This window comes from Fonsecaea nubica, assembly GCF_001646965.1.
Source record: "Fonsecaea nubica strain CBS 269.64 chromosome Unknown Scaff15, whole genome shotgun sequence".
NCBI classification, from domain to species: Eukaryota; Fungi; Ascomycota; class Eurotiomycetes; order Chaetothyriales; family Herpotrichiellaceae; genus Fonsecaea; species Fonsecaea nubica.
This window is the reverse complement of record NW_019173688.1, coordinates 119,443-142,948: the sequence shown is the minus strand read 5'-3', so window position 1 is coordinate 142,948 and position 23,506 is coordinate 119,443. Positions and strand designations below refer to the sequence as shown.

At 51.9% G+C, this 23,506-nt stretch overlaps 7 protein-coding genes across 7 annotated transcripts; 4 read left to right on the top strand and 3 right to left on the bottom strand.

Annotated features, from left to right (window-relative positions):
• Positions 1-799: 799 nt before the first annotated feature.
• Positions 800-2,227, bottom strand: AYO20_03249 (hypothetical protein; the record flags this gene model as incomplete). Its single annotated transcript, XM_022641552.1, has 3 exons — positions 800-1,885; positions 1,935-1,988; positions 2,042-2,227. 3 exons carry the CDS (start codon positions 2,225-2,227, stop codon positions 800-802), a joined length of 1,326 nt encoding a protein of 441 aa, XP_022502412.1.
• Positions 2,228-8,346: 6,119 nt separating this feature from the next.
• On the top strand, positions 8,347-11,573 carry AYO20_03248 (plasma-membrane proton-efflux P-type ATPase; the record flags this gene model as incomplete). Its single annotated transcript, XM_022641551.1, has 5 exons — positions 8,347-8,767; positions 8,832-9,055; positions 9,108-9,743; positions 9,799-11,509; positions 11,566-11,573. 5 exons carry the CDS (start codon positions 8,347-8,349, stop codon positions 11,571-11,573), a joined length of 3,000 nt encoding a protein of 999 aa, XP_022502411.1.
• Positions 11,574-17,284: 5,711 nt separating this feature from the next.
• AYO20_03247 (hypothetical protein) lies at positions 17,285-17,856 on the top strand (the record flags this gene model as incomplete). The annotated part of the gene is made up of 2 exons (XM_022641550.1): positions 17,285-17,351; positions 17,408-17,856. The coding sequence occupies 2 exons, from the start codon at positions 17,285-17,287 to the stop codon at positions 17,854-17,856; spliced, it is 516 nt and encodes a 171-aa protein (XP_022502410.1).
• Positions 17,857-18,156: 300 nt separating this feature from the next.
• On the bottom strand, positions 18,157-18,639 carry AYO20_03246 (hypothetical protein; the record flags this gene model as incomplete). Its single annotated transcript, XM_022641549.1, has 1 exon — positions 18,157-18,639. The coding sequence occupies one exon, from the start codon at positions 18,637-18,639 to the stop codon at positions 18,157-18,159; it is 483 nt and encodes a 160-aa protein (XP_022502409.1).
• An 845-nt stretch (positions 18,640-19,484) lies between these two features.
• AYO20_03245 (hypothetical protein) lies at positions 19,485-20,480 on the top strand (the record flags this gene model as incomplete). The annotated part of the gene is made up of 1 exon (XM_022641548.1): positions 19,485-20,480. One exon carries the CDS (start codon positions 19,485-19,487, stop codon positions 20,478-20,480), a length of 996 nt encoding a protein of 331 aa, XP_022502408.1.
• Positions 20,481-21,030: 550 nt separating this feature from the next.
• Positions 21,031-22,077, top strand: AYO20_03244 (YjeF family domain-containing protein; the record flags this gene model as incomplete). Its single annotated transcript, XM_022641547.1, has 1 exon — positions 21,031-22,077. The coding sequence occupies one exon, from the start codon at positions 21,031-21,033 to the stop codon at positions 22,075-22,077; it is 1,047 nt and encodes a 348-aa protein (XP_022502407.1).
• Positions 22,078-22,326: 249 nt separating this feature from the next.
• On the bottom strand, positions 22,327-23,036 carry AYO20_03243 (hypothetical protein; the record flags this gene model as incomplete). The annotated part of the gene is made up of 3 exons (XM_022641546.1): positions 22,327-22,483; positions 22,549-22,784; positions 22,854-23,036. 3 exons carry the CDS (start codon positions 23,034-23,036, stop codon positions 22,327-22,329), a joined length of 576 nt encoding a protein of 191 aa, XP_022502406.1.
• Positions 23,037-23,506: the final 470 nt, after the last annotated feature.

The window sequence follows — 23,506 nt, the reverse complement described above, 5'->3', positions numbered from 1 at the left end:
ACATCGAGTAAAATGGGTTATGAGGGATGATCTGCATACAGACATGACTGGAATGGGAAAGTATTCAATGAGCGGGGAAAGAAAAGAAAGCACAGTTCTACGTGGGAGTTTGATTAGATACATGAGAAGAAAAGAATCAATTTTCATTGCCCCAACAGCAAACTTGGCCCATTGCCGACGACGAGCCGTTGTCTTCAATCAATCAATCAGTCAATCAGCCCCTGTGATCCTTTCTCTCGCTTTCTCTCTTCCCCCCATCTCCTCAGGGTCGATCCAACTGTACTTCCTCTCCTAAACCACGCTCGTCCCTGTTTCTTGTGACGAGACTACTCGATCACGCTGCTGGGCTGGACAGTTCACCTCTCCACGGAAGCACATGTCCTGCAAGAGTCTCACCCTGCTCCCTGCTCAGCAGCAGTCCATGATGCCCTCATGGACCTGATTGAATAACATGCAATGTGTCATCGTAGAATCACTCGTCTTGGGAGGTTTCCACAGTGTTCTCAGACACGGCCATGTATGAAAAGGTAAAGAATCGAGACACTGTCCACGAGATTTGTATTATTACATTATCAACACTAGCATACTGAGTGCTATGACATGTTCAGCGCATTTTCCCTCGGAAAGCTCTATCATACAATGTTTTCAGTGTGTCGGTTGTTCTCGGTGACAACTCCATCTTGTCTGTCACTCCATTTTCAATCCATCTTTCGTTCCTTCATGTCTTTGACTAGTGCGGCTATGACCCCAGTCCACTTTGCATCTCTTGATCATGCTCACCGCAGTCCGATACCTGTAGCTAGTACCGCTTGAAAAGTCCATGACGTGGTGCGGGAGTGGTGATAGCAGGATAAAATGGCACAGCGTTGGGCCCTCGTGGTGTACGCGCAGCAAGCAAGGTGCCATTGGATTCTGCGGTAGGGGTGTCAGATGCCGCACCAGTTCCTGTGGGTGTGGTTTCGGTCCAGTTGGTTTGAGTATTGATGGTGATTGACCAGTCACTGCCAATTGTGCCAGTATAAGAGACAGGTGGTCCTATGGTAGTTCTGTTATTGACTCCAGTCCCACTGTTGACTCCAGTCCCGCTATTGACTCCAGTCCCACTGGGGGTGTCGGATCCTGTGATGGTCGTATTGGAGGCCCAGGAAGTTGGAGTGCCCCACGTGGTCATGTTGTTTGAGACATATGGAATGATGGGTGTTGGTCCATACCAGAGTGGTGTAGTTGGCGTGGGAGTGGGAAAACTGCTGCAGACAAGGTCATGATACATTTGAGTGTTGATACCCAAGGAAGAGCCTGTCCGATTGAAAAGACTGAGAGTGTCACAGATTTGACCCCGGTCCGTGGTGATATCAGCAGCCGCCAGAATGCCAATGAGAGCAGCGTAGAGGTTGGCGTACAGCTGTTGACGGGTGGTCCCAAAGTCGTAGCCGTAGGATGCGCAGAAGCAGACAATCGACTTGACATTGTCGGGGGCATACCATGACTGGTATAGCTGGTATGCAACCTGATCGGTTTTCAACTGTTCACAAGCCGAATGGAGGTCCATGCCAGAGTCACAAATGCTCAGCGCAAACATAGCAGATGCAATGTCGGTGAACTCGTCCCTTAACCCACCAGAGAGCAGGGAGACATCAGGAGGAAGAGCATTGGCGAAGCTACTTGCCAGATCCGCAAGGGCTGCTTCTGTGGCTTGGTCCGAACGACGGTGAATGTGTGACTTCTTGAGGTCTTCCATTTGGTTCCAGCTGGCAGTCTGAGGAGAAGTTGCAGCAATGTTGTTGTGAGCCGCATGGTGCATTCTGGTGCTGGCAGTGCCTTCAGGGATACATTGAATCTCAGTGACCGTGAGCATTGAGCTGGTTGATCGAGTACTGAAGGGCCCCTGCAAAAGTCAGCATGAGTATCATAGATCTGGGGCTGCTAAGACTCACTTGAATGTCGACGCTTGGAATATTTGTGACAGAACAGACATTGCAATCCACGGCCTGCTCTGGTCAGTTCTTTCTGTCCTTAATTCAGTGGTAGAGAGGTGACTCACGTATCGGAAGGTGGTCATGATTGCCTGGTAGACTGTGCTGGTGGGACCAATTTGAGGAGGTTGAGAAGCAATGTAGGTCAGAGTGCAATTGGGGGAATGGCCCGCTGACTGCGAGGACGACAGAGCAACCATGTTTGTGAGACCAGGCAGGGCCATGGCCAGGAGGACAACGGCGTACAGCCACATGGTGAAATGGAATGGGAAATTGGAAAGACAGAGCACAGTGAGAGTAAACTGGGTTGGAATTGGAATAAGATGAAGCACAAAGCAAGATGATTGCTGCCGGCGGGTTGAGAGAGAGGAGATGGAGAAGCGGAAGAGTGAAGGTGAAGCTCGTGTGAGAAAGAAAGGGATGTAGAGATTTGGGAGAAAATGAAGCGTTGAAACAGTTGAGACCGCAGTTTGGTTGTAGAGAAGGAGCCAGAAAGCAGACACGTCACTTCGCCAGTTGTTGAGGAAGCAGGAGCGCGTTGTCGCGTTGTCGAGGCTCAACAAATGCATCTGAGGAAGGTACGCACTGGACATGGACATTGAATTTGACACGATCTGTTCTCAACGGTCTTCGATCTGGTTCCAAGTTGTGTGCTGCTCCTGCCTCAGCCTGATGCCTCACCCGCACCATTCGTCCTGCGATTTTAGCTTACAAGCAAAGGATGAGGTGTTCATTCACAACATCAGAGAAAATGATATCCCAATGAAGCCACAATTAGAGCAGTACAGCCGACTCCTCATCTTCCATGCTCTTACCTTCGATAGCTGCTGCTTGTTCCATATTGCCTGTCACGACTCACTCACGCTGTACCCAGGAGGAGGGTGTTTGATCACCAGAAGTCTGGCAACCTCTCAATGTATCCCTCACTGGCCATACCCCCCATCAATCGTCCACGCCGATATCGTTGCCATAGCTCGAGTCTCTGGCCGTACATGGGTCTATACAAACACAGCTCACCTTGGCTTTTTTCCTGCTTAGATCAGACGAGTCACGTGACAACCTTCCTCTTTGGACTCGGTAGCAGGCCCAGGAACTGGGACTTGTTTTTATCGTCCACCTTAGCCGACACCAAAGAGTGTGTTGCATTTGACAAAAGTGCATCAGTCGATACTGAGAATCTGTCGGCAATTCTGCCCAACCCTCACTCAATTCGATTGACCCCGCGCTCGTCGCTCCCCGATAGAGCTCTTGAACACGGGCAAGTTGTGGACACGGTGATGCAAACCCCAAACTCTCTGCCACAAGGTGCTCCCTGTAGTCCGTTGATCCTTCACACCATCTGTCCCTTATCCTGCATGCATTTCATCACGCGAATGCAACCGAAGTGTTAGTCACAAAGATTGTTGGCAGTTCCTGGCCGTTCAACCCGTTTCCATGTGCCGTCAGGCGCATCCATTGTCTTGTCGGGTCTTCTCCGCTTGGGTTGTCGAGCACAAGCAATTGAGATGCGGGGTGGAAAATCTTACCACATTCAAACCCTTTCCTAATAACTCGGTGGCAAGCATTGCTGCTGCTAAACTCGAGGTGGTGGTGTGAAGAGTTCACGCCATCATTGTTGATACCCCTGCTCGCTTGCCGATGCCTACAACGTCTACGACGTCATTGCAGCTGTCGACGAAGGGCAACTGCGCCGATCGCTCTGTGGTAGAGAGTTCTTGATAACGAGAATTGCGCACTAGATACCTAGGTAGATCTGGTGACATTTTGGCCATGTAATTGATGGTAAGACGCAGTTGCCATTGTCTTGGTATTGCATTGTCGTGACCAACAATCGATGTGATGCACGTCGCTTTCCCTAAACAAGAACATCGGCTTGACTTGCCCCAGCCCCAGTAATCCTGCGTATTCCTGGCGCTGTTTCTCCAAGTGACAGTGTTCAAAATACCCCCAAAGTGTTTGTCAACTCCATTGTGAGAATGCGAAAACAAAGTTTCCTTTTTGCTTGCTGGGTGCGGGCATGTCCGGAGACGCCCGCTGGCAGAAGCGGTTGAGATTGCGGCGAGAGAATGGGATTTGGAGTCAAAAGGTTGTGGTGCAGGAGATGGGTTGGTTGGCCGTAGCATTTGGCACACCGGCGGTTGGCAATAATCGGAGACGTTTGCTGCTATGGTCCGCGGGAAAGTGCTCGCGCCCTGCGCTGCGCCAGGAGTTGAGAAACCCTCGAGTCTTGGTGAGGGCTTGCAGCCGTCTCAGGTCTCACGACAAGACCGACGCGCAGACAAATACCCAATATTGCGTTCCAGTTTGTGAGGCATTTGACCAAGGTCACAGCGTGTGTTGCGAATCCTACCCTTTCATTCAACCCAAGGCCTGCATCAGAATTCTTGAAAATGCCTCAAGATGTCAGTCCCGGTAGGGGGCGTTCGGGGGGCAAGGATGCCTATATGATCGCTTAGCCAGATACACCGGGGACTACGGCCGCGGCGGTCGGAAGCCTTGCCGGATGTCACACCCATCACAATTCTGAAACGCAGCGTCCACAGCACCCAATTTTCCCCCAGTGGGTGCCGAGTTACCACAATTATTTGTTGATTATCCGCATCCTTGGATGGCCGACTTTTTGCCAGTGTGATCGTATGTACTCGTAGGTACAAGAGGAGATCAAAAATGCCTCAGTCGTGCCCGGCACGGCCATGTTGTCGCGTCGGCGCAAAATGTGCACCGAGCTCTGTACTTATTATGATCAGCCTTTTGTCCCCCACAGCGCTATTGATGGGTACTCGTAGTTCTAGTGGGCTCCATCTGTACTCGGTACCTCGTAATGCTCCGTGGAAGTGAGTGAGGGAAATCTTGACAGACGATTTGGGTCGCTGTTGTATCCACTGAAACACGCGCCCCCGAGGCTCTGACAGGGACAAGCCGACAGGCGCGATTTGTAGACAGGCCAAACGAGGCCAGATACGGTACTTTGTCAAGTGTGATCACCGTGACAGCCGAGAGGACGTGTTGCAGGCTTGCAGCAGGGCTGGAAGAGGGTCGAGCTAATGATATTGGGGAGGCTCCGTTATTTGGGAGTTTGAGAAGTTGAACGTTGTGACTTGCAGGATCCTAGTGGGTGCAATTTCTGTGGTCATTTGCAGATGTTTACAATCATGGCCAAATATGTCGACAATCATTTTTTGAGGGGGTCCAGTGGATTGGCCGGTCCCGTTCACATGGGCAGAGCCTGATGGGCCGTGATAGGAGGAGGTCGGCATCCAATCTAGATGCCCGACTAGAGCCAAAACTGGCTCTGCAGCTGCAGCGCTTGTCCGTTCGGCTGGCGCCCGGAGTGGAAATTCATTACCTCCAAACCGTCAATCACAACTGTGGGCCTGGACTTTGTTTTGAATCTCGCAAAAGAAGCAAGCATCCCAGGGCAAAACGAACAGGCTTATTTTGGAATCTGGATCTTGTGCTTGTTTGAGCAAAACATACTAACGCTTGAACAGATGCGGCACGACGCGTAGACCAATACTGCTGTGAAAGCGATGAATAATCGCCGAGTTAGGCACGGCCGGATATCTGTGGAATGGAACAACATGGCTGCTACTTTGGGACGACAGGAAGCACGAGGAGCAAAATTCGATGACGGAAGGGTGATACCCCAATAACGTAGAAGGGCCCTGCGTTGGCTTTCCGCACAAAACGCCGAACCGCCCTGGGAGGGTAGAGGCACAAGAGGTGAGTGAGCGTCATGGGTCATTAAGTTCTGCCGCGAGCTGGGGGTGCCCATGTCGGAGAAAACCATTGAACTGGGGCCGATGTTTGTTATGCCCTGCCCAAAAAAATGTTCAATGGGTTTTCTTTGGCAGATTGACATTTGGCGGTACGCGGCGGTACCGTTTGAACGGCCGGAAATCAATTCAAATGACAACGACAGCGAGATCGATGCAGCTCGTAGCCGTTGCAAGCTAGATTGAGAGGCGGATCCACTAATCTGCAGCCGGCCAATGCCACAGCTTCCTACTGGACCGGTGACGGCCAAAAGAAAGGATGCGACGTAATGAAGTCAGCGTGGGCCACGACTCCACGAGGAGCCACCCGAGCCACTGAACTGGACCAGGCCATCTTTCCGCGGACTGAGGCATTCTTTTCTTCGTGGGTTGCGCTGGGAGGAGGGCAGGGAGAAACCGGGCAACTTACTACTAACTGGAAGATGGTAAGCGACCATGGTGACACCGGACCAAGTTTGAGGTCAAGCCACAATCAACTGCTGTTTTCAGTTGTTATGCCCCAGGATGGTTCCCAAGGATGGGTTGGGGAAGGATTCTTGTGCATGCAGTGGCAGCATCGTCGATGAGCTCGAGGTATGCTAGATGGCGAACTTTGCCTGCGAGATGCCATCATCCTCCCCAATTATCATTGTTTGGCGCTGCCGAAGGGTTCGCCAAATCTGACGATCAGCCTAAACAGCATTAACGGACTGACCATTGTTGGGAGTGAGAAGAAAGGGCTTAGAATCCTCATGGTGGATGATCTCAACCAGCGAGGAAGCGAGGGTCATCATAACGATTGAACGTGAGACAACATCACACTCACTCCCCTCGTACCTACGAGTAAGTATTGTATGAGTCTGTCCGCGTTGCTCAGGATGGATGAGGACTCGTAGGTACGAGCATTTTAGCCCCGAGTAGGATGGCAGAACTCGGTACTACTGTTAACCGCTGTTCCCCCGGCTCATTCAGCCTACGTACCGAGTACGTACATACTTTCTACTCGGTATGCTTTTGGATTACTCCATGCCTACAGACAACTGGTGAACGCGTCTACACACATCCTACTCTGTACAAGCTCAACGGGAATGAATAGAGCTGCAGCTTCTACCCCAGGGATCTGTGTGGGATCCAAATAATAACCCACTATCTCCGCCAGCAAGCAGGGAGCGAGATTGCAATCAGCTCAGGTAATCGTGCTGCTCAATTAGAGACGAGTCGCTCTGGTTCCTGACTCATGCTCATACATCTCTTGCCCAACAGATGGGGGATGTGTAATTCTGGGGCAGCGATTCGCCTATTACCTAGTTGAGATAACCAGCTGCCCAGCTGAATGGCTCGGAGTCAAAAAGTGCATACACTCTCAACGCAGCGCATGAATGGTGGAAGAATATGCGATGGAGGAAGAAGAAGAAACAACCCAACTACGGCTGGTGCCATGTTCCCTGCATGGCCCACGTCACTGGAGATTCTCATACATAAAGGTAAAGAATAATGGGTACCTGGTAGTAACCTTGTGGGCGAGCTCCGGCACCTGGTTTGGGCGCTCGGAGCCCATGGTGGGAGGGCGTGCGCCGCCTGGAATCATTTTTTGCGACATACCTAGGGAGGGACCCAATGATACCCAAGGGAGCTTGGGGGAGGTGTTGGTGGTGCCTAGGTAGCATTTTTGGGGGAGCGTCACCTCTAGACCCAGGCAGCCCCAGGCTTGAATTGTTAATTTTGGGTGTCAGGTCATTCACCAAGTTCCTATCGAGCTGCTCTGACAACTAACAATAATCGCATGCCTTCCCTTCTCGTCCCTTGTACTGCGTGCTGCCACTGTTCCCTCCGATAAGAAAAAAAAAGGAAGTGCGGAGATTCTGGTGCTTGGTACTCTGGTTCCTTTTTTTCTCACACTTCTTTCTCGTTCCTCTCAGGTCCTCATTGATCCGCACCAATCTCAATCTCTCGTCTTCATTGATCCCACACCCTTGCAACTTTTGAGTAACTCCATCCTGAACCCCCCGGCTGATTTAGGTGGGCATCACCCACTCACCAGTGAGGATCTAAACCCATCCCAAACTTTGTCTGTGGCCGGGCTAGCTGGCCCCAAAATTTCTGTCTGCAGAAAAACTTTTTCACTGTGCGTATTTTCCGGTACAGCCATACACGTCTCAATACCGCCGCCCCGACTGTTGTCGCCCTCGCCTTTTCCCTCTTCCCTTATCAAATGGCTCACACGGCATGCTCGCTGACCTCAAGCTCAGGGAAAGCTTAAGCAGCCAACCAGGTTCCACGCCTAGGACCTTGTCCGAGCTATCGCAGCTTGACGGCTTGACGGATCGCTGGTGGAGCCCTCGTTCCCTGCAAACCCTCCAGTCAACATTCACATCCGTGCGGACCTGTCGAGGTGAGTTTACGGTCCATCATCAGAAGCTGGCTGCTCTTTTTTCGCTCGCATCTGGTGAACTGCTTTTACCTTTAAAGAGGGGTTGCACGCTGCGAGCTCCAGAATTCTGTTCCCTCTCTTTCCTCCAGCTTGGTCTTTACGCCTGACCTTGTTGTCGCCGTCCCTTTTTCTTCTTTCTTTGTTTTCTTTTCCTGCATACTAACCTCTCCACTCCATACAGTGAACCATGGCGGAAAAGGAAAACAAGGACCTCGAGAACGGTGACCCGAAGCGTGAGAGAATCTCCTTCGCCGACGGATGGGATCCCGATAAGGATGAGGGCGAGTACGCCAACCTCATCCGATACATTTCCACCTATCGAGATCGTCGCTTCTCCAAAGCTCCCTCTCAAGTTTCCGGTGACGATGTCGCCGACGCCAGCAAGGCCAAGAAGATCCCCTTTTACAAGAGAATGTTTGGCATCACTGGTGGACCAGGCGAGCTTTACGAGGTCCCCGAGGAATGGCTCAACACAGACATCAAGACCGGTCTGACCTCTGCTGAGGTCGAGGCTCGACGAAGAAAATGCGGCTACAATGAGTTGGCGACAGAGAAAGAGAACATGCTTCTGAAGTTCATCGGCTACTTCAGAGGTCCCATTCTCTACGGTACGGCCCCCATACATTCTGCCCTCATGTGAGTAAGTCGTCCAGATTGCTGACGCTGTCTTAGTCATGGAGCTGGCTGTCCTTCTCGCTGCTGGTCTGCGTGATTGGATCGATTTCGGTGTCATCATTGGTATCTTGATGTTGAACGCCATCGTCGGTTGGTATCAGGAGAAGCAAGCTGCCGATGTCGTCGCTAGTTTGAAGGGTGACATCGCCATGAAGGCTGAGGTTGTCCGCGACGGCCAAGTCCAAGAAATCAAGGCTCGCGAAATTGTTCCTGGTGATATTGTGAGTTTCTCGTGATCCTCTCTCGACTGATTGTACTGACATTCTCGCCTAGCTTATTCTCGAAGAAGGTTCCGTCGTTGCCGGCGAATGCCGACTGATCTGCGACTTCGATAACCCAGCTGGCTTCGAGGAATACAAGGAAATGGTCAGCGACCCAGAACAATATCACTCAAAGAATCACACCGACTCGGACGATGATGAGGAACACCACATTGGCCATTCAATTGTTGCCACCGACCAGTCTGCCATTACTGGCGAGTCTTTGGCCGTGGACAAGTACATGGGTGATATCTGCTACTACACTACCGGCTGCAAGCGAGGCAAGGCCTATGCCGTTGTCACTGAATCTGCTCGCGGATCTTTCGTCGGCAAGACCGCGTCTCTCGTCCAGGGTGCTACCGACCAAGGTCACTTCAAAGCCGTCATGGACTCGATCGGCACAGCTCTTCTCGTCTTGGTCGTCTTTTTCATCCTGGCAGCATGGATCGGTGGTTTCTTCCACAACATCCCCATTGCGACCCCCGAGGACAGCTCCGTCAACTTGCTCCACTACGCTCTTATTCTTCTCATCGTTGGTGTCCCTGTCGGTCTCCCCGTCGTGACCACCACCACTCTCGCCGTCGGAGCTGCGTATCTTGCCAAACAAAAGGCCATTGTGCAGAAACTCACTGCCATCGAGTCGTTGGCTGTAAGTCGCCCATTTCCCACATTCTCCCTAGCAGTGCGACTAACAAACTCTCCAGGGTGTCGATGTGCTCTGCTCTGATAAGACTGGTACTTTGACTGCCAACCAATTGACCATTCGTGAGCCCTACGTCGCAGAGGGCGAAGACGTCAACTGGCTCATGGCTTCCGCTGCGCTCGCGTCCTCTCACAACTTGAAGGCTCTTGACCCCATCGACAAGATCACCATCCTAACCCTCAAGAGATACCCCAAGGCACGTGAAATCTTGCAACAAGGCTGGAAGACCGAGAAATTCATGCCCTTTGACCCCGTCTCCAAGCGTATCACCACCATCTGCACACTCAAGGGTGAGAAGTGGTCTTTCTGCAAGGGTGCGCCCAAGGCTGTCCTGTCCATTGCCGAATGTGACGAAGCTACTGCTAAACACTACCGCGACACTGCGGCCGACTTTGCCCGCCGTGGTTTCCGATCTCTCGGTGTTGCCTCCAAGCGCGGAGACGAGCCATGGAAAGTCATTGGCATGTTGCCCATGTTCGACCCTCCTCGTGAGGATACCGCGCACACTATCTTGGAAGCTCAAAACCTCGGTCTCAGCGTCAAGATGTTGACTGGTGACGCCATCGCCATCGCCAAGGAAACTTGCAAACTTCTCGCTCTTGGTACCAAGGTCTACAACTCTCAGCGCCTCATTGCCGGTGGTGTCGCCGGTTCTACTCAGTATGATCTTGTCGAGAAAGCCGATGGTTTCGCCGAAGTGTTCCCTGAGCACAAATACCAGGTCGTCGAGATGTTGCAACAACGTGGTCATTTGACTGCCATGACTGGCGATGGTGTCAATGACGCTCCCTCGCTCAAGAAGTCTGACTGCGGTATTGCTGTCGAAGGTGCCACCGAAGCTGCCCAAGCTGCCGCCGACATCGTTTTCTTGGCCCCCGGTCTCAGCACAATTGTCGATGCCATCAAGGTCGCCCGTCAAATTTTCCAGAGAATGAAGGCCTACGTCCAATACCGTATCGCTCTTTGCTTGCATCTGGAAGTGTACTTGACCACCTCCATGATCATCATCAACGAAACCATCAGAACCGACTTGGTCGTCTTCTTGGCCTTGTTTGCCGATTTGGCCACTATTGCCGTCGCCTACGACAATGCTCACTACGAACAGCGACCCGTTGAATGGCAATTGCCCAAGATTTGGGTGATTTCGGTCTTCCTTGGCTTCCTCTTGGCTCTTTCAACCTGGATCATGCGTGGCTCTTTCTACCTGCCATCTGGTGGTCTCGTGCAGAACTTTGGCAATGTCCAACTCATGCTCTTCCTTCAAGTCTCATTGGTTGAGAACTGGCTCATCTTCGTCACTCGCGGAGGACAAACTTGGCCATCCTGGAAGTTGGTTGGTGCCATCTTTGGTGTCGACGTTCTCTCCACCCTGTTCTGTGTCTTTGGCTGGCTCGCTGGTGGCAGGGACGAACTCTTCACCACCCCGATCGATGCCTTTACTCGAGACAACTACAGCCGCGATACTTCGATTGTCACTGTGGTCGTCATCTGGGGCTACTCGATCGGTGTCACTATCGTGGTGGCTATCGTCTACTACGTTCTGACCAGCTTGAAATGGATTGACAATCTCGGCCGTGCTACCCGCAGCCACGCCGATACCACTATGGAGAACATCATTTCCCACCTCAGCCGCGTCGCTCTTGAGCACGAGACTGATGTGCATGGCAAGTCGAAATGGGTGTTGGGCAGCAAGGCCACTGGAGAGGAAGAAGGTTAGTTCTGGCCCCGATCGATTGTGACCAAAGATTTGTTGCTAACTATTTCGCAGAGGAGTAGATGTAGGATGATTGTCCAGGGGAGAAGAAGATTAATTGCGCGTCTGGCACTGAAAATGGGGTGGAGGATGCTGTCGCACTGCACAGAAGAAATCATCTTCTCTGTTAATTTCATAATCTGAGCTAATGGGTTCGTGCAAGCTACAAATGGGATTGTGATTGTGTGGATTGAAAGAAAAACTCCCAATGGGAAATATCCATCCGACCGGGAACAAACACGCGACATATGTATGTCTTCCACAGCATACGCATTGAAGAAAAAAGAGAACCAAGAAAGAGAGAAAAAAAATAACACTGGGAAAATCAAATCCACAAAGCCAGCCAGCCAGCCTGATCCAATCATCCACCCGTTCCCCAGCACTTCCTCTCGACTTCGATGTGCATGTGTCGGATGTCGTCTGTCGTTTGTAGCTTGGTCACGAAACCCGTGTTTTCTTTTTTAGCTCAGAACCTGAGATTACTAGCTACAATTTTTGTCTCTCGTGCCGCTCTTTATGTATTGCTCTATTCTTTTCAAAGTTGAGGGGTCTTCGTAGACGTCCTCATTGTCGACTCGACGGTGATGTTGATGGTGATGATAATGACGAAGATGATGATGTGTGTAGAGTGTTTACACAAGTACGAGCGACGTACATGCAGACCTGCAGACATGCAGACATGCAGACCTGCAGACATGCAGACATGCAGACCTGCAGACATGCAGACATACAGACATACATACACTGCACAGGGTAGACGGGTCGAAAGAGACTGGCAGAGAAGAGAAGAGAAGAGAAGAGATACCACACCAAACAAGCAGGCTCCAATATATTCGTTGGATTGAAACGTGGATGGATGGATGGAGACTTGTAGATGTCAAGGTTAATGTTAGTGTACAGAAGTGCGCATGTACCAGTAGAGACGGCCAGTGTCTTCGAATTTCGCCCATCCCATGCCATCCCAATCACGGCCACTCCTCGTCCTGCTGTGCCGCGCGGTAACTAAGTGCCTAGTGCACGATGCATCAGGAGGGACTGGTGATGGCAATGGGCAGCACTTGTCTGAGAGGCAGCAGCCCGTCGTGTATCGAGAGAAGCAAATCCCCGAGTCTAACGATCTGACTGGTATCCCGACCGCTTCAATCACAAGGAGGACGGGGAGGGAAGAAAAAAGCAGGTCAAGAACGACGCAGACATACGCTTTCATATGTACGAGTATGTATGTACATAACTCCCACGACGCCGCCACCAACCGCCTCCAGGACTTTCCAAGTCGGGGAGAATCTATTGTGACGGAAACGCGCCCAGGCCATCCCGTGAGAAGCTGCCCCCCCACGGTTTTTGTAGCCTCTCGGCGGTGCAGGAACCGGGAACTCCATTCGGGACCCGAACGTTGGTGGGCTTCTGCAGGGACTGAGGCGCGGCAGCGGGGGTGGAGGAGTCCTCACGCTCTGTGGCGAGGGAAGGAAAACGGGTTCAGGGACCACCAAGACCTGTGGCCAAGGCAGGCGGAGCGGAGAAGGGGACGGGGAAGAAACAAAGGCAAAAAGGATGAGGAGAAAGCCACCGACTGAGTTGCCCATCTTTCTTTCTTCTCGGTCAGATCTCTGGACACCTGCTGAGAGTATGAGACAGAGAGAGAGAGATTCTCTTCTCATCTCCTGACGGGTCCCCCGATCCCCTTTACGAGTAGGTGCTTTACCGTACCGAGCCGCCGTCGTCTGCAAGTCATTCGCCTGGGTTGCCTGAAGCGGCGCCAGCGCCTCACCGGTACACCTCTTTTGAAGGGGGCGGAAGATGCAGCCTCGTATCAAATCTGCAGCCTTGCATGACTCCCCTATCAGGAAAAAGTAAAACAAAAAACAAAAAACGCAACAAACCTGAGCAGCCAGAGAAAATACGCATACAATGAAACGAATCAAAACAACGATAATGGGGGCCCCTCGGCACCCAAGGGTTTCTTCTTCTTCATTTTCCCCCTTGCATTGTTGGCGCAAAGAGCCTAGACTCTCGCTAGAGCTCTGCTCCGTGCACTTTAGTGGCTAATCGGAGCTTCCGCAATGTTGGTGCTCACATGGCAGTAGCCCTAAATTCTGCTCACAGGAGATGATTCCTGGGTCGACGAACTCACCAGTAGAGAATGAGTGAAAGCCCTGACGTCTGACAAAAAGGGGTCATCCCTCGGGTTTTGTTTTAAAGATCCTGGTTAGGAAATGTATGCCTCTGCAGCATTCTGAGCGTCAAGCTGTGGTCACGCTCTCGAGTTTGAGGTGCACTCCCTGCATTGACTCGAATGCTCAGACACGATATCCAACGGGCCAGACAACGAGCGCATCTTCCAAAGGTGAGAGTAGTGACTTCAGCGCAGGTTATGGCTTAACAGGGTTTCCGCTCGCCCGACGGCCCTTGTGAGCTTCGCAAAATTAGACAGTTGAACAGCTAGTTGAGCGTGCGGCTCTATATCGCTAGACGACGTGGATCTGATGTTAGCGAACATGGATTTAGCGTATATCGCGCTGTGGAGTTAGCTCCTGGAGGGACGACTAGCTCGAAGTCTGTATCAAAACGGCGTGAAAATTCGGCCTTGTCGTCTCCCAGCAGAGGGAAGAAGATCCATGGACCTGGAAAGCTTTCTCTGTGCCGTCAAACTTTATCACGGGAACATCACCGCCGTTGTGAATGTTTCATTCTGCGCCACGGTTCCGTGACGAGGGCTTGTTTGTGAATGAGCCATGCTCAACCATTGGCAACCTGCTCTTTTAGTCCGTGCCTATCCTTGGTGTTCCAAAATAAGATCCTCGAAGATATCATAGTCGACAGGTAGATCTAGAGCGTCGGCGATTGGTCTGGTGTGTTTGTTGACTCTGGTATCAACAACAGAGGGGATTTTTCATGCGACAAATGTTGCTGTCTCCTCCGTCTGTGAGGAGTGCGCACTTGCAGTCGAGCAGGAGAAAGCGATTGTAGGATCGAATCATCTAGAGAGATTTTCTTAGTCTGACGCGTCGTGAAGGCTATTCGGCAAAGAGAACGACAACGACAAAGGGTCACAGTGTTCAGGGAACTCAGCAACAACAAGTTGTCAACAACAGGGCTCGTTGTGAAACCGTGCTCGATGAGCACGAGTCCCAGATCCCAGATTCCTCAGTCACAATCCAAAAACACAAGATCAGTATACCAGTCTGCTGTAGCAGTCAATAATTACTTGTCCCTCGCCATCAGAGTCCATTGACGGTGATGGGAGAACACGAGTCGCCCATGGTCTGAACCCGGGACCTGGTGAGCCCTAATCCTCCTTTTTCCAACCTTCCCCCCTTTGTCCTTCTTTTTCTTGCTGTATCATTCTGGATTTCAAATGTAGGCACGCTGCTCGTTGATATTGTAGCCTTGAGTGGATATTTTGTCCAAAGTGCGGTGGTAGGATGGTGGTGATGGTGAAGTGGTTAAGGAGAGGGTGGAGTCTGCATCATGTAGGGCAGGAGCATATCAGAGTTCGAAAGGGAATAGGTTGCATGTCTGCAGAATTCATAGCATCTTGTGGCGGCTGTAGAGAAGAGGAAAGTATGTGTGATGCGTTACTGTGTTCAAGAGCATTGTAAGAGTGTGTGGTGCCGAGTCACGCTTCGGTGACAAGAGACTCAACTCAGCTAGGGGCTCTAATTCCTAACTTTTCAGGTCATGGATGCTTGCAAGGATACGGCAGCTGGACCCGCTGAGGCGTCTCATGGAGGTACCTGCGCACACAAACGAGTTGGTCTGCAAGACTTGCTCCTGAAGTGCGACATCGCATGAGGAAAAGCATTCGGGCTCGGCGACACGACGGGTGGACAAGGAGGAAGGGCTATGGTGCGTTCTGCCTCACCCTGGTCCAGGAATTCAAAGCAGAGACTTTGTCTTACGATCACCGGGCTGCCGCGGAGTGGCAACAGGCAGCCAACAGGTCTCAGAGGAGGCCACGGAAAGTTCCTGTAGAGGTTGGCGCCCCCCCTCGATCCGCCAGGAAAAAGACATCAGCTGGGCGCTTCTTCCGCTCACGAGGGGATGGGAACAGTGGCAGAAATAGCCAAAAAAATTTCCACCTGAAGGATCAAGGTGATAACTGTGACGATGCAGGCCAGGTTTCCTGATCAAGCCCCTCCCCACCCACCAGCAAACCGGGTGACGGAGTTTTCAAGCCGTCGCAGTCTGTGCTCGACAAAAGCAGTGTATTGGACTCGACCGTGTCGCGCTATGTAGGGCTGTGTAGCTGGAAATGTCGCGGGCTGTCGGGTATTCCACCACTATTCACCACCCATGCAGCAGCCGACGGCGATGCGGGTACCTCTTACCCATACATACTGTAGCATTCCTGTAGGACCAGAGTGACCGTTCAGGGCTAACCCACCCCAACGGCCACTCTTCCCCGTCCGCCTAGCGCGTGGCCATGGCGCTCCCCCTCGTCTTTCTCAACCTTGTATTCTCAAGTCAGGAGAGACGTTGCTTCCGGGATGGTAGATCCCCGGGTTGTCATAGCTGATTCGAGTCGCTTGATGGTATAACACCATGAACAAGTACACCGATCCTGGGAAAAGGGGGTTGTATCTATCGCGACAGCAACCTGGATCGACGTGTGCTGGCAGCTGGCCGCATGCGCTTCTCGTTCCATGGTTCACCGCCCCTATTTCTTTCCATCGCGAGGAGCTTAGGGTCGTGAAGCCACCACCATGACCCGTTCAACATCCAACCTTTGTAACAATGATATTGTAACTTCAGTCGGGCGAACGAGCGAGGATGAAAAGGTGGTCGCGTCCCATAACCCGTTGAGGCCAGAGCCAAATTCCCCTCAGCACTTAGCCACAAAACGACCTATTTCGCCAGGCAGGTTTGTAAGGTTTGGGCACCAGGGGCGGCCCGCTTCATTGCCTTACTCCCAACGGACCATTGGGTGATCTCCAGCCACTTCGAAGATGTTTGTCAAGGGGGTGGGTCCATAACGTTCTGTCTGCGGCCGATGAGAAGTTTCCCAACCTCGTCACACTGACCAATGCATCTAGCAGAGGCCCAAGAGGCATAGCCGGTGTTTCTGTAGAGAATTCACGCTAGTTCGCGTGAGGTGGCACGGCGAGGCCAACACAGAGAGCAAACAGCATCCTAGACAGAAAATCCGGGCGAAACGGGTCACGTCCCGGCTTCGGTAGAAGCTGCTGTGATGACGGCAGACGTGTCTGATAACCACAACAGGTGGTTGAGAAGCCTCAACTTCTCGATGCTCGGTCGGTGGCTTGACGACGAGATGGACCCCTGAAGGGCCTGGAAGTTCTTCTGGGGTCTGAAATATCCTCGTGTCAATGGAAACCATAGGGGAAACAGAGCCGACGGAAACTGCTGGGGGTAAGATGCGCCTTAAGGCGAGTCCACCAACAGGCACCGGAACGTGCAGAAATGCAGTAGCTTAGGTCCAAGCCCCTGAAGGCCCCCGCGTGGCTGCCGTTCACTTTCTGTCTGTCGGCATGGCGTGGACTCTTATCGTGTTTTGATATAGCGGTGTGATGAACACACGAAGAGAAATTAGTGGTGTATTACTGGAATCCGTTGTGTGGATTCTTGTTCAAGAAGAGGGGAGTGAGTGTCTGGGTAATCAGGAGTTCCTCAAGTATAAAATGAGCAGCCCAGCCGCAGTAATGATCCCTCACACTTCCATGTCCACGCTCAACAGATATCTAGTTCATTAACAATTTATTCTGCATTGACCAAAATGGAAGCCGTCCGATTGGAAGTCAGGGGCCGTGATGATGATGTTCCAGAAGACGATTGGTCTCATGGTGGGTGGAAGTCTGTCCCTTTTCTCTCGGCTGTCTAGATTGACGATGAAATGCAGTGTGCTCGAGGGATACCTCGATCGAGCCAAGCGACGACCACAGTACGGGTGGCAGTGGCGGTGGCAGTAGCAGTGACATCTTCGAGAACCCTGATCGTAACATGCAGATCGATCATGTCACTTCGAGTGAAACAGACCTTGTTGGTGTTGGTCAAGGTGTGGCTCGTTCATTGGTCGACAGAGGGCTTGAAGGAAGCCCACAGGCTTCTTCGTCCTTCGGAACACAGTCAAGCAATAACTCGGAGGGAATTGAGCCAGGACAGCCAAACATCCCTGAGGAGCAACCAGAACGACGGCCCATGGGCCACGACAGCAGAGCCCCCAAGCGGAAAGCACCAACGGAGCCTACAGGCCCATCTTCAGAATCACCTAAGAGGGCTTGTCATCGCAATGATGAGAGGGTCTCCTCGAGCCAAACAGTCAGCGGCGGTCCTAGATCATGTTCATGATCTTTACTGGAGGCAGATATCACGATCAGAGAGAAGATTGATTCAGCAAGGCGGGGCTGGTTGTCGAAAGCAATCATCAAGCAAGGCCGAGGCTGCTTCCGGCGCCTCCTTCAGACTAAGGATGATACAAGAACTCATCACCTAGGACATGGATAGATCAAAAGTAATGTTTACATACCAAGTTGTGTTCCAGAGCTTTCATCGTGGTGTATCTTGTAGCACTGGTGAGCCTCGCAAGGTATGTAAACCAGTATTGGTGACCTGTAAATGCGAGGAGGTAAAGCGGCATGACGTCGGAAGTCACTTAGAAACCTGCCCAAGAACTGGCCACATAAATTTCTTTGTAGCTGTCACTGATGCTTCCGGAGTATCTGGTTCTTCGTCGTAGGTCAAAGTGTCAACATGGGAATGAGATGGTGCTGGCTCGTCTTTGAATCGCCGTTTTCTCGATTCGCGGCCATTGCTACTGCTGTTGTTACAATCGTTCGACTTTGCTTTCGCTTCTTCCTTCGCTCTAGCCACTCTTCTCTCACTCAGTAGCCGCTGAATCTCGGAGTGGCGGAACATCTTGATCTGGCTATCCGTCAATGTCCTTCTGACGCCATCGTCGTAATAACCCAAGCTGCCCTCGTCGTGGTTGTCGTCATCGATAGCAGCATCATGGCTGGACTCTGTCTGGCCTGGAGCGTTCAGCGGACAAGTCATCAGGTCTGGGACTGGTTGAGTGGCAAAATGCGTAGCATGAAAAGCTCTCAGCTGGGCTATCTCCCGTTGCTGAAGCATGTCGGGCGATGAACGTAAGGAGAAACAGTACGGCCGTTGACAAACACGGAGAGTATGCGCCACATTCAGTGGCTAGGTGTGTTTAGTATTCAACAAAGAAGGGGATGGTGGCACAGTCGTCGTTTCACTCACCAGAGACGCTGACTGCGGTTGGTAAGCGGAAGTGCTAACTGGATTTCTTGCTCCGCCCTAGCGAAATCACCAAGCGCAGGCGGAGATAGCAACGCGTCCACCTCAAAGAGCGTCTCACACACAATCAAGAGCTGACAGACCACTGGCACCGAAAACCTATGCTTGGAACTCGCCGTCAGCGTCGTGGAGAACAGCAACCACCTCCACAACCTCCTTGTTCCCGATGAGTAACCATCCTGCTGCTCAAGTTGGCCTCGATCCTTCTCTAGTCGCAAACAGGCAATCGGGATCATCAACATGCATCAACCGAATACCAGCCCGGCCAAAGGCCACAAATCAATTGGACATGGGTCTTGCCGCTCCGATTCGTCGCATGCTGGCTTGAACACTGTCTACTCCCTGGGTATACGAGCACTTTATCCTGATACGGCACAATTCTCCTGGCCACCAAACCCATTAGACTCTCGACAAATATAATGATTACTCAAAGTGGATTTGTCTCAAGAGGATATGCCTTGTGTTTAGGTATAGGAGAGAGCATTGAAGAGGTGAGGTAAGATCAAGTTGTGCGTTGACAAGGACTATAAATGAAGGGATTCGCGTTCTCTGAATTCTTCCTTGAGTCTTCAAGTCGATTCCCGAGACAAGTCCAAAGCATTCGATACTGCCTTTGATTCTTTCGTTGCCACGTTCTCGGAGACAAAATTTTTGACATGTCTGCCCAGCTCATCCTTCTGACCGGCAGCTCAGGCCATATCGGTTATCGTACACTGGTCGAGGCTCTTTCCAAAGGCTACAGAGTTCGGGCTGCGGTTCGCTCTGAAAGCAAAGCTGCTGAGATCAAGGCTGCTAAGTCCAGCGAGCCATACTTGAATCAGCTTTCCTTCTCCATAGTGCCCGACATTGAGAAGGATGGCGCCTTTGACCAAGCCGTCAAGGATGTGGATTATGTTGTCCACGTTGCGTCGCCTTTGGCACGACCTTCCGAGGACGACCAGGTTAACATTATCAGACCTGCCATCAGGGGCACGCTGAGCATCCTTCGGTCGGCTCTCAAAGAGCCCTCGATCCAACGAGTCGTCATCACCTCCTCCGTGGCAGCGGTGTCTCCACCCGATACCCGAGTTTACACGGCTGATAATGTCGAACCAGACCCCCATGGACCATACCCTCATACTTTCGCAGCCTATACGGCCAGCAAGCAACTCGCCTACAATCGCACCCGAGATTTCATCAGCGAGGAAAACCCCCATTTCACCGTGGTCAACATCATGCCTACCTTCGTCATTGGCAAGAACGAGCTTGCCACTACTCCGGCAGCGGTTAATTCTGGATCTAACGCCCTTGCATTGATTCCGCTTCTAGGGACACAAAATCCCAATGGAATGCCGGGGGCTACATGTCACGTCGATGACGTTGCCTACGTCCATGTTGCCTCCTTGGACTCTAAAATCCAAGGAAACCAGAACTTTGGAGTCAACTACGACGTGAATGGCGTCAAATGGGACGATGCCATCGACATTGTGAAGAAACATTTCCCTCAGGCTGTGGAACAAGGAGTGTTTCCACTCGGTGGCAGTCAGCCCTCATCGCCAATGCCATTTGATGCCAGCAAGACCGAGGAAGTCTTCGGCATCAAGTTCAAGAATTTCGAGGAGCAGATTGTGAGCCTAGCTGGCCATTACATCGAGGTGACTGCAGCAGCTTAGCACTACCCTGAGCGGCTTCATGATAGGATGCGAGGGAGAGGACCCGTGCCAACCAGATACGGAGGATGTAAGTACCTTCGAGCTACTTGACGAAGATAGAAATCATGCAGATATGCGTTCCGAGATGTCTTATAATTCCTTTCTGGTGAGATTCTCTTGCTTCAGTCCTCGGTACATGTTTACTTCGAAAGTCTGGCACCTGGATGTGTTCTTGGAGGCCGTCTGTCAGTATGAAGCAGTCGACGACCATTAAATACGAGGTCCCTGCTCCATGCACCCCTGATCTCGTAGTTGTACCAAGTAGACGCAAGGATGAGCTTTGGTCAGGTCCATTGCTCGCTTCGGAGACTGCATCCGTCTGCATTGATCGTGACGCATGTGCAGTAGGTGACATCACCCCATCTAACAATTGGAAAAACAAGAGCAACAACACAACATGGCGATTAATCTACCTTAACTGAAAGCTACCTGGGGCCACTCGTCTACTTCGCTCCCAAACAGTCAGAGCGTTCTCCTGTTTCTGTCCCCTTATTAACCTCACTCTCACCAAATGAGTCCGAATTCGGAAGATCCCAGCTCTGCGATCAACATGTCCGCCGCGGCGCGTGCGATGCTGGGCAAAGTCCACAAGCTGGTGCCTCCCATGCTGGAGAGATTCCACAAAGGTCAGCTTGGTCGAGTCGCCGTCATCGGTGGCAGTGCAGACTACACGGGGGCCCCATATTTCTCCGCCATGGCCTCTGCGCGGCTGGGTTGTGACATGTCCTACGTCTTCTGCGAGCCTTCGGCTGCCCCGACCATCAAGTCGTACTCGCCAAATTTGATGGTGTCCCCGATCCTCAGGTCTACGGCCTCCATATCCCAGGCGCAGAAAGAGCAGGATCCTTCGGGAGAGGAGCTCGCCAAACCAATATTGGATATGTTGCCCAGGTTGCATGTGCTGGTCATTGGGCCCGGTCTGGGTAGAGATACCGTGACGCAAAAGCAGGTCAAGGCTGTCATCGCCGCAGCTAAGAAACACAATCCCCCCGTCCCTATGGTGCTGGATGCAGATGCCCTCCTGCTAGTTCAGACAGATCCGGACCTGATCCGGGGCCACAAGGAATGCATTCTTACTCCCAATGTGATTGAGTTTGGACGTCTAGCCAAGTCCGTCGGCATGGACCAGAACACTGGAGACCCCGAGAAGGCATGCCAGGAGCTTTCCAAGATACTCGGCGGAGTCTGCATTATTCAAAAGGGCCCAGTCGACTACATCTCACAAGGTATCGATACCACTGTCTCCGAGTTCCAAGGTGGTCTGAAGCGCTCCGGTGGACAGGGTGATACCTTGACGGGTTCGTTAGGCACGTTGCTGGCGTGGCGGGAAGCTTATCACGAGAAGCTCTGGGACATTGGGGAGGAGATGAGTCGAGAGGAAACGCTTTTGTTGGCGGCGTTCGGCGGGAGCGCCATCACGAGAGAGTGTTCGCGGAGAGCTTTCGTGAAGAAACAGAGAAGTTTGCAGGCAAGCGATCTTACGGAAGAGGTGCATGCATCCTTTCTCACCCTCATTGGGGAGCCTGGCCCGACGCAAGTGCCGAAACAAAATCTATAAAGAGCTTTTGACAATCGTTGCACGGTGAGGAAGCTTCCAGGAAAGGCTAACTTGCCCGGAAAGGATCTGTAGAAACGCAACTACAGTAGTATACGCCAGGAAGAACGCGAATCGTCATATGATGATGCTTCATTGCTTGCGGTAACTCTTGTATGCTCGTGTACTGTGAGACAGCCACGGCAGACCAGAGGAAGCCTTTCCTTATGTACAATGTCACGACCAAAAAAATTCCCTAGGAGGCACTCTTGCTTATGAGTCGTAAATGGATCCCTTCTGTTTCTTGAGCCTCTCTACCCGCTCTTGCTCCACTTCTTTATGTCTCCCTTCGTAGTACTTAGCCAACGCCGTGAGATCTGCCGTGCCTTGTCCAGCGGAAACGTTCCAAGGGGACCCGAAGTTGAAAGATCTGGATATCCGGTTTAGTAACACTGATGCTAAGATTGCGGTCATCCGCAGAAAAGGTGTACGTACTCTTGATGTCGCAGAGGAGGACCCGCGGGATCTGTCGGTGTCGCAGCGAACAATTGCCTATCCGCCGCGGCCTGCTCCATCATGGTCGTGTGTATCGCATCTTTTCTCAACAGCACCTCTCTGCCCGCGTCATATTGCCGCACCAGACGGGTGAGCGCATTGTCACCGGGAGAGCTGGCGATTGAGTAGACGAGTATTGCGAAGGGGACAGAGCCAATGGCAATGTAGAATCCTCTCTGTTCCCCCGTGAAGTGGTCAGTTTTCGCACGTCCTCATCAAATTTTTGAAGGGAGTCTCCTGCTCACGCCGAATCCTTCATGTCCCGATCCACCTGCGACGTGGAGAGCGCTCTCTCCAGAAGAATGATGATGTGCGTCTCCGTGGCCGTGGCCAGCTTCGTGGCCAGCAAATCTGCGTTGTGGACGTTGTTGGATTGCACGTCTCCAGGGACGAGCTGCAGCTCTCGCCCCTCGAGAGACAAAAGACATGATGGCGGATGCTGCAGCGACAGAAGAGGGTCACGAGGGAGTATTCTGCAATGTACTGTACTTCATGTTCATCGGCTGTCAAACAGCGGTTATACGTCCAAAGCTCTATGACGCCAAGAAATATCGGCCCGTCTATTTATCCGACCCTCGCACATCCAATCTCAACATCCTCCCAACTTTCTACGCCAATCGTACTTTGACACGACCTTCGCCAGTGTCCTATCAACGCTCCTCGACCCAGAGGCGAGGGTACTTTGGTTCATGCAGTCCGGTTGATTATTATGCGGAGTGCTTCCAGACCGACTTGTCGTCACTTTGGTCGGGCAGCAACCTCCCATTATGCAACCGTTGACGCCCAGTCTTGAGACGAGCATAGCGCTTGATGCTTACCTTGCTTCCCACAGTTAAGTGTTTTATGACTCAAATGACCTTTTCCTTTTACCATGATCTTCTGATTCTCACATTCTAGA